This window comes from Fukomys damarensis, unplaced genomic scaffold (assembly GCF_012274545.1).
Source record: "Fukomys damarensis isolate Sample0158 unplaced genomic scaffold, DMR_v1.0_HiC HiC_scaffold_36, whole genome shotgun sequence".
NCBI classification, from domain to species: domain Eukaryota; kingdom Metazoa; phylum Chordata; class Mammalia; order Rodentia; family Bathyergidae; genus Fukomys; species Fukomys damarensis.
In genome coordinates this window covers 30,434,934-30,446,033 of record NW_022900948.1, presented here as the reverse complement: position 1 = coordinate 30,446,033, position 11,100 = coordinate 30,434,934, and the positions used below count along the sequence as shown (strand labels likewise).

At 56.3% G+C, this 11,100-nt stretch overlaps 1 protein-coding gene across 4 annotated transcripts in view; it reads right to left on the bottom strand.

The window, feature by feature from the left end:
- Col27a1 (collagen type XXVII alpha 1 chain) overlaps positions 1-11,100 on the bottom strand; it is a 118,522-nt gene that overhangs the window by 18,486 nt on the left and 88,936 nt on the right. For all 4 annotated transcript variants that reach the window (XR_783328.3, XR_783327.3, XM_010639422.3 and 1 more), the window contains exons 29-37: positions 10,537-10,590; positions 10,062-10,106; positions 9,922-9,966; positions 9,590-9,643; positions 8,954-9,007; positions 8,178-8,231; positions 6,753-6,806; positions 5,249-5,302; positions 2,114-2,221 (exon numbers count right to left, since the gene is read on the bottom strand). Coding sequence is in view for 2 of the 4 variants with exons in the window: in XM_010639422.3 (XP_010637724.1) it covers positions 2,114-2,221; positions 5,249-5,302; positions 6,753-6,806; positions 8,178-8,231; positions 8,954-9,007; positions 9,590-9,643; positions 9,922-9,966; positions 10,062-10,106; positions 10,537-10,590 (522 nt within the window). In the remaining 2 variants the exon portion in view is untranslated. The remainder of the gene's footprint in view (positions 1-2,113; positions 2,222-5,248; positions 5,303-6,752; positions 6,807-8,177; positions 8,232-8,953; positions 9,008-9,589; positions 9,644-9,921; positions 9,967-10,061; positions 10,107-10,536; positions 10,591-11,100) is intronic.

The window sequence follows — 11,100 nt, the reverse complement described above, 5'->3', positions numbered from 1 at the left end:
CGAGCTGAGATTGGCAGCGCCTGGCCCCTCGGAGCGCGCTCACGCACAGGGGCTCTGACGCGGCCTGGCAGCGATGGCGAACCTTGCGGAGTGTTCACTGATAACAAACAGCCGGCCGTGGCACGCGTGCCCGAGATTCGCCGCCACTGACCCAGGGGGCCCGGGGCTCTGTACGCGTGGCATGGCGCTGACCACATGGCGTCGTGTGTGCATTGCTGCAGACGTATTTCTGTAAAGGCCCCGCGGCTTATAAAATTCTATTTTTAAATACTCAACTGTTTCCCAGACGAACATTGGGAGGTCTCTGTCCTACAGCCCTGCTGCCAAAGAGGCTCACATGCAAGCCCCTCACTGTCTCCATTACTGGGCCCCTATGCAGGCTGCTGCCACCACCTCCACTAGGGTCACCATCACCACCCCCAGTCCTAGTCTCCCCCTCCTCCAGACTCATAAAGACAAACTTTTGCATTTCCATTGCATTTTGCAAAGTGCTTTCCTATTTCTTATTTTTTTAAACCGATGAGATATCCAGGGCTCAGAGAGGGACAGTAATTTGCCCAAAGTCACAGAGGATGTGGGTTCTCTCGCAGGAACCGGGATTCAACCTTTAGACCGATTCCAAAGATATTTCTGCCACTGTTACTATCCATTCCACAGCAAAACTCACTGAAACGGGGTCCTTGGAACGTTGGAATTCAAAGTGATCTTAGCATACCTCCTTTCCACATTTTTCATCCTACCAAGGGCGAGACCAGAGAGGGCGAGAGGCAAGTGAAAAGTCACACAGCAAGTTACTGATGGAGAATCAGGGCCAGGCCCCTCCTGCTAAATCCCCCTGGCCCATTTCCCTGTGGCTGAGTCAAGCCCGGGGAAGCCTCCAGCAAGGCAAGTCTGCCCAAGCGCCTGTGTTCCTCTCTGGCTCATGGTGAGCTCATCCTGTTACAGCTGCAGAGGGATTAGCACTTCGGTTCTATTTTTAGGAAACAAACATTTTCCCACAACTGGTTTGTTGCAGGCTAATTTGGATCCATCCCAGGTTACTCGTTTCTACACTGCAGACGTAAAAACGAGTGCTGTGAGCCTGAATGGACGGGAGCTGGGCTCAGGTCGCAGATGCAAATCTCTCTGCTTGGAGCAGGAGGAGGAAGAGCCCAGAGCTGAGGCCGCCCCCCACCTAGGACCCCCGAAGGCTGCAAGGTGGCTGGTCCTCCCCAGTCACACACATCCAGCTCAGACGAGGGACCCACCAGGGACCCACTGCGAAGTCAGGATCCACGTCATCTGTCAAATACTAGAAACAGCACGAATCCAAGGCCTGGGTTCTGGCTGGGTCAAGCAGAGGGCAGGAAGTACAGACTCAGTCAGGCCTGAGTTCAAGCCCTAGCTCTGCCTGTTCTTACTGTGTGAGCCGGACAAGTTCCTTGACCTCTCTGGTCTTTCCAGTCCTCAGGATTGCTATCAGTGTCCACAGACACTGAGACAGGACAGCCCCTCTTCACGTCCCTCAAGGGCGGGGACCCCATTCACCCTTCTGCCTCAGGGAGCTGGCCCAAGAGACACTGGTGGTGTCCTGGTACAGACCAAGTAGATTCCTCCAGTGTGGAAGAGCACAGCTTCTCTGACTGTCTTTTTGATAATAGGGTTTGATCACCTTGGTGCCCCAGGCTGGTTGGTAAAGACATCAGTGCAAGCCAGTCAGATCTTGGCCTTAGCGGGGCCAGATATGCACAGGGCTCTGCCTCGTCCTGGGCTCAGGGCCCAGCCTGGGGCCAGAGACTGCTTTCTAGGCTGGGTGATGGCTGTGGGAATAGCTGAAGGCCAAGTAGAATGAAGTAGGTGACAGGGAAGAAAGAAGGGGAAAGACTTAGACATAAAGGCATATGCAAAGGCCCGGGAGTGGAGTGAGGCTGCTCAAGGACCCAGGAACAGCTCGGTGTGGCAGGATGGGGTCAGGTGGGGGAAGCTGGGAGGCTGAGTAGGGCAGGGCATGGACTGCCACTTCATTGAACTCTCGGGTGAAAGAAGGTCTGCCACGTTTTTGGTGGCTGTTGTCAAGAGCTCCTGCCCAGCTGCGAGCAGTGTAAGTGTCCGCTTCACCCCCAACTGTACTCACCCGGACGCCAGTGATGCCAGGGGGCCCAGGGGGCCCGTCCTCTCCCTTCAGCCCTTCCTGGCCTTTCTCACCACGTTCTCCATCAGGCCCTGGGTCCCCCCTGTCCCCCTGTTTCAGGAGGGCAGGAGGAGCAGAGACAGGGAAGAATAGGTGAGTCACAGGTTGCAAGTGCCCCGAGCTCTGGGCTGCATTGCGTCCCACCCGGGGTCCCCGAAAGCTCTCTGAGCAGTCCCGAGAAACATCGCAGCTATGATGATCTCCCCCATCCCTGCCTGTGCTGGGGCTGGGCCAGGGCTCAGAGAAGCCACAGAGAAGCTGAAAGCCTCCCCAGGACAGACCAGGTTTGGAGACACAGTTGTTTCCTCAATTTAGACACCCGGGGAGGACAGGAGAGGAGTGAGAATCTGACCGAGTTAGAAAATCGCCACAGCAGCCTCCAGAGCCAGCTGCATTTGCTTCTCTGAGATGTGTCTGCAGCCCTTGCTCACACAGCTCTAGTTACATTAAGGTGATACTGGCGACAGAGACTAAACCAGGCTGTGATGGCCGCATCCCAGTCCTGCAGCAGAGAAGCCGCCCTTCTCAGGCCTTGCAGCTGGTTAGTGGGAAACTCAGGCCCAAAGGCCTAGTGCACTGCGGAGCGCTGCTCCAACTTCCTGCTGCCCATAATTCCTGTGCCATGGGGCCTCACTGTCCCGCTGCTGTCTCTCCTGCATGCCACCTCCCCCTCACTGATGGACAAGCACCTGGCACCCACATTAGCACAGCACCCCTGGGTCTGGGCCAATTTTGGGTCTTCTGCCATGGATCAGCGGACTCGATCCTCACAGACTTACAAGGTAGAGCCTCTTTCTGTCCTGTTTTACAGGTGAGGAAACTGAGGCAGAGCTGAGTTAAATCACTTGGCCCAAAGGCTCCCAGCTTGTAGAGGAGCTGGAGTTGGCAGCAGGGGCTTGGACACCGGGCCTATTCTCTCTGAGAATAAGCGCAAGGGATGCTCTCCTTGTAGCATGGGGTGTTACACTGGTCTTCCTGGGGCTGCAGGAGGCTGATGACATTGGAGGTCCTCTCCCAAGAAAGGAACCCTTGGTGTGGGCTGGGGGTGAAGGTGCGGACTCATGGTTCTCCATGAGAGCTGGCTTTGCGGAGGATTTGGAGAAACCAACCCTGTACCTAGAGCTCCCTCCCTCATCTGTCACCTCCCGTGTTCCTGAGGACTGCAGAGCAGTTGGGCTCCGGCAGGGTGGGGTGTGGGCAGATGCCCTGGGCACTGGGCAGAGAGGGTGTGAGGGGTGCAGCATCCATCAAAAAGCTGTCTCCTGCCAGCTGGCAGGCTTGGTGGCCTTGGGCAAGTCTGCAATGGCTCAGCAGTGACAGGTCATGAGGCTGGAACTGGGGCCGAGCATGGAGTCACACGAATGAGGAAGGGACGGATCATGGCAGCAGGCTGGGAAAAGCAGAGCGTGGCTTTGCCAGTTTCGTTTCCCAGTGTTATACTTCACCAAGGACACAGATAACTCATGTGCAGACAGAGAGAGAGAGAGAGAGAGAGAGAGAGAGAGTAGCGTGCAGAGAGCCCGGAGCAGGAGGCTGGGGCTTGGCCTGCTGAGAAGAGGATGGAGAACACGACTGCAGTGAGCTCATCCCTGTGCTCAGGGGCAGAGGCAGCAGGGCAGTGGCTGGGCACTTTCCAGCTCAGCCCGGGGACACAGATCACACAGCCGGAGGAGGGGCTGGTCAGAGCAGGTCTGAGCACCAGGTGGGCTTCTGAGATCCCGACCCACTGCGACTCTCAGTTCTAAGCACAGCCTGGCACGAAGACAGGGGCGTGGCCCGGATCTGCTGTTGCAGACTCTGCTCCTGGCTTGTGTCCCCACCATTCGGCCACTGACTGTCCTGGCTCTCAGAGGAGGGTGCTTCCAGCGGCAGGGCTGGTTGTCAGGGACAGGCCGAGCTCCAGGGATGGCCAGCCCCCCACTCCACAGCCTGGGCTGCCACAGCAGAATGGATTCTGGGCGTACCCAGATGCCTCAAATCCTGAGATGCCTGCTGGTGCTGCGGAGAGCCCTGGCAGTCACCTGGCTCAAAGATCTCAGTTCACGTGGGAAAAAGCAAGGGCCAAAGAGAGGTGCAGACCCCAGCGCAGGGAGAACCCAGGCTCTGCTCCTTCCAACTTCAAGGATCCGTGCTCCCTGTCCTTGGGTTGTGCTCCCTAAGCGTCCCTGACTGCTATGACCCTGGGCAGTTTCCTCATTCATGAATAAGGACCAAAGGGCATCATGAGAACTGAAGGCAAGAAGCTTATAGGAGAATGATTATAGGTCACTGTGCCACTCTCACCATCACCACCAATGGTTAAGAAGCACCCTACAAACTTTAAAATGCTACACACATCCAAGAGGTAGTTTTCACCCTGAGGTGACTACACAAAGAAAACAGTCTCTCCCTGGGTTTACGGGGAGACCAGGCGGGTGCACAGCACCTGAGCAACTCCTCTGGTCCACGTAAGAGGGACAGAATTGGTTTGAGAGAGTGAACGAGGGTGAGGCCAGGGCCAAGGAACCAAGAGAAGGAGAGGAAGAAAAACGATGGGAGGCAGCCAAGTCTGGAAAACACCGCCGTCCCACCCTGGCGGATTCCATGGAGAAGTGTCAGGCCGGAAGGGAAGAGACGAGGCTGCGGCTTCGTGCCTGCTTCCTCATCTGTCAGGTGGGTGCTGATATTCTGGCTAGGAGGACCAAAGGGTCAAGGAATACAAAGGCGGGGGCCTTTACGGCGGGTGGTGCCTGGCCCACAGCAAGTGCACAAAGCATGTGACTCTGAGGCTTGTCACCATGACCACAGTGGACAGCACTTGGTGAGGGATGTGGAGGTCCGACAAATGCCCGAGTGCTCAGGAACTGCCCTGGGCCAAAAGAAGCTGATATTTTAAGAAAGGGCAGGGGAAAAAAAGGGGTCAGGAAGGTGGGATATGGGACATGGGCAGGCAGGAGCCGGGCAGGCAGCAGGTGGTGCTGGGCCCTGCTGACCCCACCCTGCTCTTGCTGGGAGTGGAGGTCGACCAGACAGCTGCATGGGAGCCGGTGCTGGGGAGGAAGTTTAAGTCCTTCAAGATTCTCCTGGAAGAGCTCTTACCTTCAGGCCATCTGGCCCCCCAGGGCCACTGTCTCCCTCGAGGCCTGGCTCCCCCTGGAGAGGGTGATAGGAAAGGCAGGAGACATTACAGGGGTGGGGCCATCTGCTCTTCTTTGCTCCCTGTTTCCAGGCAGGACCCCACCCCAGATCCCCAGGCTAGGGGCCCACAGGTTTGGCCCACTTCAAGCACAGGGTGCTGGGGTGAATGAATGAATGAACGAGTGAGTAGAAGTGATACTCTCCAGGGGTCCAAGGTCGCCCTAGGAGATAGACCACAGGCTGCTCTATCTGCTGGGGAGACCGTGGGGCCTCCTGGTTAAGTGCCAGCTTTGCCTCGCAGATATCAGCACCATTCTGGCTTCCCACTCACTGGGTGTCTGAACACAGCACACTTCTCAGCCTCCATGCCGTCAGTTTCGTCATCCGGGAAATGGAGCTTGCACCTCTTCCTTCCAGCCTGCTCTAAGGCTGTGCCAATGCCCTACAATGTCAACTGCTTGGGATCTCCTTGTTGGAACTGGAGTAAGACCTCACTGCCCTCCTCAGGGAAGCAACAGGTATGCAAATTCTGATCCTCTTGCACCCATGGAAGACATTACTAATCAATCCATGAGACCATAAGCTCTATGAGATAGGCCTTCTGCTGCTCACTGCTGGGTTCCTGACCCACAGCGGCTACAGTTGAGTGCTTGCTCTTCTCTTCCCTATGGGTCTGGATGGAGCTCAGGATCTTTCTCAACCCTGCCCTTTAAGAAGATTCTACTGACCAAGCTTGGTGGACGCCCAAGCCTTGCTATCTCAGGGACCCAGGCCCCTGCTGTGCAGCCTTCCCCTTTTGCTCTGTCTTAATTCACGGAGTCTCTGCAGACTCTGGGCCATGGGTAGCATGGGGCATTGCAGAGAAGCGAGATAAGAAGCAAAGAAACTTGAATCAGAGGCCTGGTATCCCTGAATTGAGACCTGCACTACCTCCCTGTCTCTCTCAGACCCCACTTTCTCCACCTGCAGGTGCTAAGGATGCACGCAGGGACCTAATAAACTTGGCACTGAGTTGGCACAGGGGCCTTGCAGAGTTTCTTACAGTAAGACAAGCTTTGTGGGTTTCTTTTGGGCAAGGAGAGGGTAACTTCATAGATGAGTTTTTGAGGATAACATGTTTCTCATAAAAGCACTTGGAGATTAAATATATTCAAGGCCCTGGGTTAACCCAGAAGAAGCCACTTTCTTGATTGCAGGCCTCCTCAGACCTTCTAAATTGGACTGCTAATGTGTAAGAGGGGATACCAAGCACCCAGTGTATCCTCAACATTTTGACTACAGAATGCTTTTCTCACACTGTGGAAATGGTGGCCTCCAAAGGTGACTGGACCAGGCTGTGGAAATTCCTGGTGGATTTCTAAAGCTGAGGAAACAGGCTTATGGATGCTGAGCGAAGCCCTTCTCCTCCCCCAGGATCCACATACCCTCAGGGCTTTCCAGGAAGAATACATCTGCTTCTACTTACCCGCTGCCCAAGGAGGCCCTGCTCCCCAGGGGTGCCCAGGGGTCCAAGGTCGCCCTAGGAGAAGCCAAAAATAAGGACATGGGGGTAGGCAGGGCCAGCTCCAGCCCTTACCACAGTTTCTATTTCCACTGGCTCTGATTTGGGGTAAGGAGCGGCACTCAGGGAAGGTCCTTCCTAAAGACCAAAAGTGCAAGACACCAGAGTCCCTATTCCAAGCCAACTCTGGCCATGAGCTTCTCTCACATTAGGACAGAAAAATCACCACCTCCTCCACCATCACCACCATCACGATAACAATCACCACCATCACCATCATCATCGTAACCATCACCATCATCACCGCCAACCATCATAATAACCACCACCATCACCATCATCATGGTAACTAACCATCACCATCACTGCCATCACCACCAGCACAGTCATAATTACTATCATCACCACCACCACCTTCACCGTCACAATCACCATCATGCTACCACTCATTGAGCACTACTCTAGGTACTTTTGAAAATGAGCGTGTGACTTTCCTAACACCGGAAGGAAAGGCATTCTTCTTCCAGAGAGGAAGATGGGAGGCTGATGCAGGAAGCCCACACTGTGATGGGGCTCATGTGTCGCGTGACACACTTGGGACCCTAACCCGGGTAGTCAGGTCCCAGGGGCGTCAGGTGCAGGACGACAACTCTGACGGGACACCTTGACTCTCACTTGAGACTTGGAGAGAGACCCAAACAAGGAAGAAGGCTGACTGTCACCTGTTCCCTGAGGGACTCCAAAGGATCTTCTCACCCTAGGATTTCCTACTGGTGTCTGGGGACACAGGGAGGGGGCAGAGCTCTGATCCCTCAGCTCCAGCTGCAACAATCCACTTCTGTTTTATACATGGGGTAGTTTTCTTCCCTGTTTTTTAAGCAAAGGTCCTGGAACTGAGCCAAGTGTGATGGTTGGGTCTAGAGGGGGTGATCTGCTTTAAGTCACAAGCCCTTGTGTGACTCTACAATGTTCTGGGCTGCTAGCATGGGTCATTGGCTGGGCCTGCAGAGTAACAGGGTCCTCTTCCAGCAGACATGGGGAGGTTCTCTCTTTGGGCCAGGGATCAATGGGCATCTGTTTTGTGGCAGGTAATGAGGGCACCAGGTCTGAAGTGCAGATGGCATCATGCAGGCCAGGACGCACAGCCACCTGGGCATGGAGGCAGGCAGGTGCCACAGAAAACACTGCTGGACAAGAGTTGGGCTGGGGGCTCTGGGCAGGGGAGGCCCCCCACCTTGGCCATGCCAAGCCCCACTCCCCAGCCTGGAGCACAGAGAACCTATTATCCCAGGTACAAGAAAGGCCCATTTCTCTCCACAGGGAGGACGGAGTTGCCAGCTGAGAGCTGATTTCAAGAAGTCACTTTTCTTGCCTTTCATCCTGCCTCACCTTCATCCCAGCTTCCCCAGGAAGGCCTGGTTCTCCCACTACACCTGGAGGCCCCTGCAAAAAAAAAGAGAGAGAGAGAAAAGGCTGTCAGTGTCTCTCCCAGCAAGGGCTGGACCTGGTAGTAAAGAGGGAAAACTGAGACCCAGAGAGACATGGGATATGCTCAGGCTGCACAGCACAAGGCCAGGCATGGGACAGAGCTGCAGTCCAGGAACTTGGGGTTGGCTTGGGCTGGCGGAAGCCCAGGACTACCAGAGGCTGCTGGACCTGTCCCTCCCCATGCGTGCAGTTGACCTTGGCAGGATGGGCAGGAAAATTCATGATCCAAAAGGATGAGGGAGGTCAGTGGGTGTCCAGAACTGGTCCCAGCTGTGGTTCTCTCACAGGTGACCAGGGTAATGAGGGCAGGAAGCTCCTGAATTGTCACTGGGGCATGGCTGTGGCCTTGCAGAATCCCCAGAGCTCAGTTTGCTTCTGGATGTGGCCAGCTGTCTGAGGCCCCTTCCCGTCTCAGCAAGGATGGGGTGGACAGAGGCTGCTACTTTCAGTGACACCAAAAGTGGCACTGGTAACCTCCAGGAGGGTCCCAGCACCTTCACCCCATCAAGGCACCAGGTCCCTGCCCTGGGTCCCGGCATGGGTTCCCCACTCAGTCAACGTCTGCTGCCCGGGCTGCGGCACCATTCAGATGGCAGTGCCCATCACCCTGGGCCGGGACAGGGAAGGCAGGCTGTGTCTGAGGGGCAGAGCCAAAGACAGCAGTGAGGGACACTCACCTTGGGCCCCATCTCTCCTGGAGGACCAGCTGGCCCTTGCAGTCCCTGAGGGCCCTGCAGGACAGACAGATGCACAGACATTGAAAGATGCTGACCTGGGCTCCGTAGGGTCTGGGGCTCAATGATGCAGCCTGGAGTGGCGGGGACCGCAGTCCACCAAGGGGGAGGGGCCCAGTCTCCTAAGGGTCCCCAAGCACTGAGCCTACTCGGAAGGGTGAGCCCAGGGGGTCCACGCCCTTCAGTGGCCCCTGTGCCTTGGGAGGAGTGGCTCTCCAGGCCCACAGGATGACCTCCTTCTGCCTCCCTGAGGCCACTCTCCCCTGAAGGATGCCCATGGCCAGTAGCTTATCCTTGCCCACCCTGCTTCCCTGCCTCCCTCCCTCCTTCTGCTTTCTCTGTGCCCAGCGCCCTCTCCACCTTCTCTCATGTCGTCCTCATGATGGAATGATAAGGGAAGGGCACGGTGGAGGGACCCCCGCATCACCTGGAGCCCGGTTCACCAGGGCAGCAGAGCCCTGGCACTGTCCCTTGCCAATGCCTCTCCTTGCCTGACTGTGGCCTACAGCCAGGTGGTAGGATCCCTAAGGCCAGCCTGCCGGGGCAAAGATGCCAGAGTGGCGGGGAAAGGATGATTACCGGTTCTCCTGGGAGGCCCTTGGCGCCTGGGGGGCCTGAGGGACCCGGGATGCCCTGCAGAGAAAGACAAGGTGAGCTCAGTTCCTTCCCGGCCTTCTGCATCCTGCCTGTCCCCCCAACCTTCAACCTCTGGCAGTGGCTGAAGCACCTTAGGGTCCTACCCCACCCTCTGCAGCCTTGTGGTGAGTGTTGACTGAGACCCTACTGTAGGAGCCATGCCAGGGACTTCTGCATAGGGATGTGGAGTTTCCACTGCAGGATGACCTGGGCTACTCTGCCCCAGCCCGCCCCACAGCCCCATGCTGGAAATTGCAGGAAATGATTTTACTTACAAGAAAGCCTCGCTGCCCTGAGTAGCCTCGTTCGCCAGCTGCACCCTGGAAGCGCATTTAGTAGTCATTAGAGGCCCACATGTAGGCAGGGAGAAGGGTGGGGGTCCAGTGGCTAGCCAGCATGACCTTGCCCCATGTACCTGCTGTCCAGGTGGGCCCGGTCTGCCCTGAGGTCCTGTGGGGCCCTGTGGGAGCAGAGAAGTGAGGCTGGGACAGGGATTAGACAGCCCTGCACTAGAAGGGACCCGATCCAGGGGACAGGAGAGGAACCCAGGAGACCAGGGTCCTCTTCGGCTACCACTGTGCTGCTGGGAAAACCAAGGCCAACAAAAGGTGGTTTCCCATGGCCACAAGGTGCCCAAGCCCAAGAACCAAGGACCTCTTCCTAGTGAGGGGACATCAGAGGTATCCCAGGAAGCCTGGGCTCCCAAGGGTTCCCGGGTACAATGATTCCCTCTTGCTCTCACTGTAGGGCTTGCAGAGGGCAGGAGGGTGGCAGATGAGTCCTAGGAATGTGCCCTGCATCTTTTCCCTGCTGTCCCTAAGGGGCCTGGTGCTGGGCTCCCTGGTCCAGCAGGATTGTGGTGAGGAAGGGCAGCACACGGGGGTCAGTACCTTCTGGCCCCTGGACCCCTGCTCTCCAGCTGGTCCATCTGGTCCTCGGGGACCCTGGAATAGGAAGAAGGTTCTGGCATGGTGGATGGCAGGGGTCTCCCTTGGGCTGGGAAACAGGTGGGTGGGGCTGCCCAGATCCTGGGATCTTTCCTTTCCACACTTTCCATACTGCCTGTACACGGCCATCTGAAGGCCTGCAACAATGGCCCAGGTGGCTCTGCAGAGCACAAGGCACAGCTTCCAGAATAAAGCTGCCGTATACATGACTCTGTTTAAGGAGATCTTGGAGCTGAGCATGCTGGTACATATCTATAATCCTCTGGAAGGCTGAGGCAGGAGGATCAAAAGCTTGAGCCCAGCCTGGGCAATTTAGTAACTTAGCAAGACCCCATCTCAAAAATTACAACAAACAAACCCCCAAAAACCAACCAACCAAATACACACACACACAGTCCACCAAAAAGTGCATACATAGGGCTGGGGATTTAGCTCAGCGGTTTGGTGGCCTGTCTTGCAAGCGCAAGGACCTGAGTTCAATCCCCGGTACCAAAAAAAAAAAAAAAA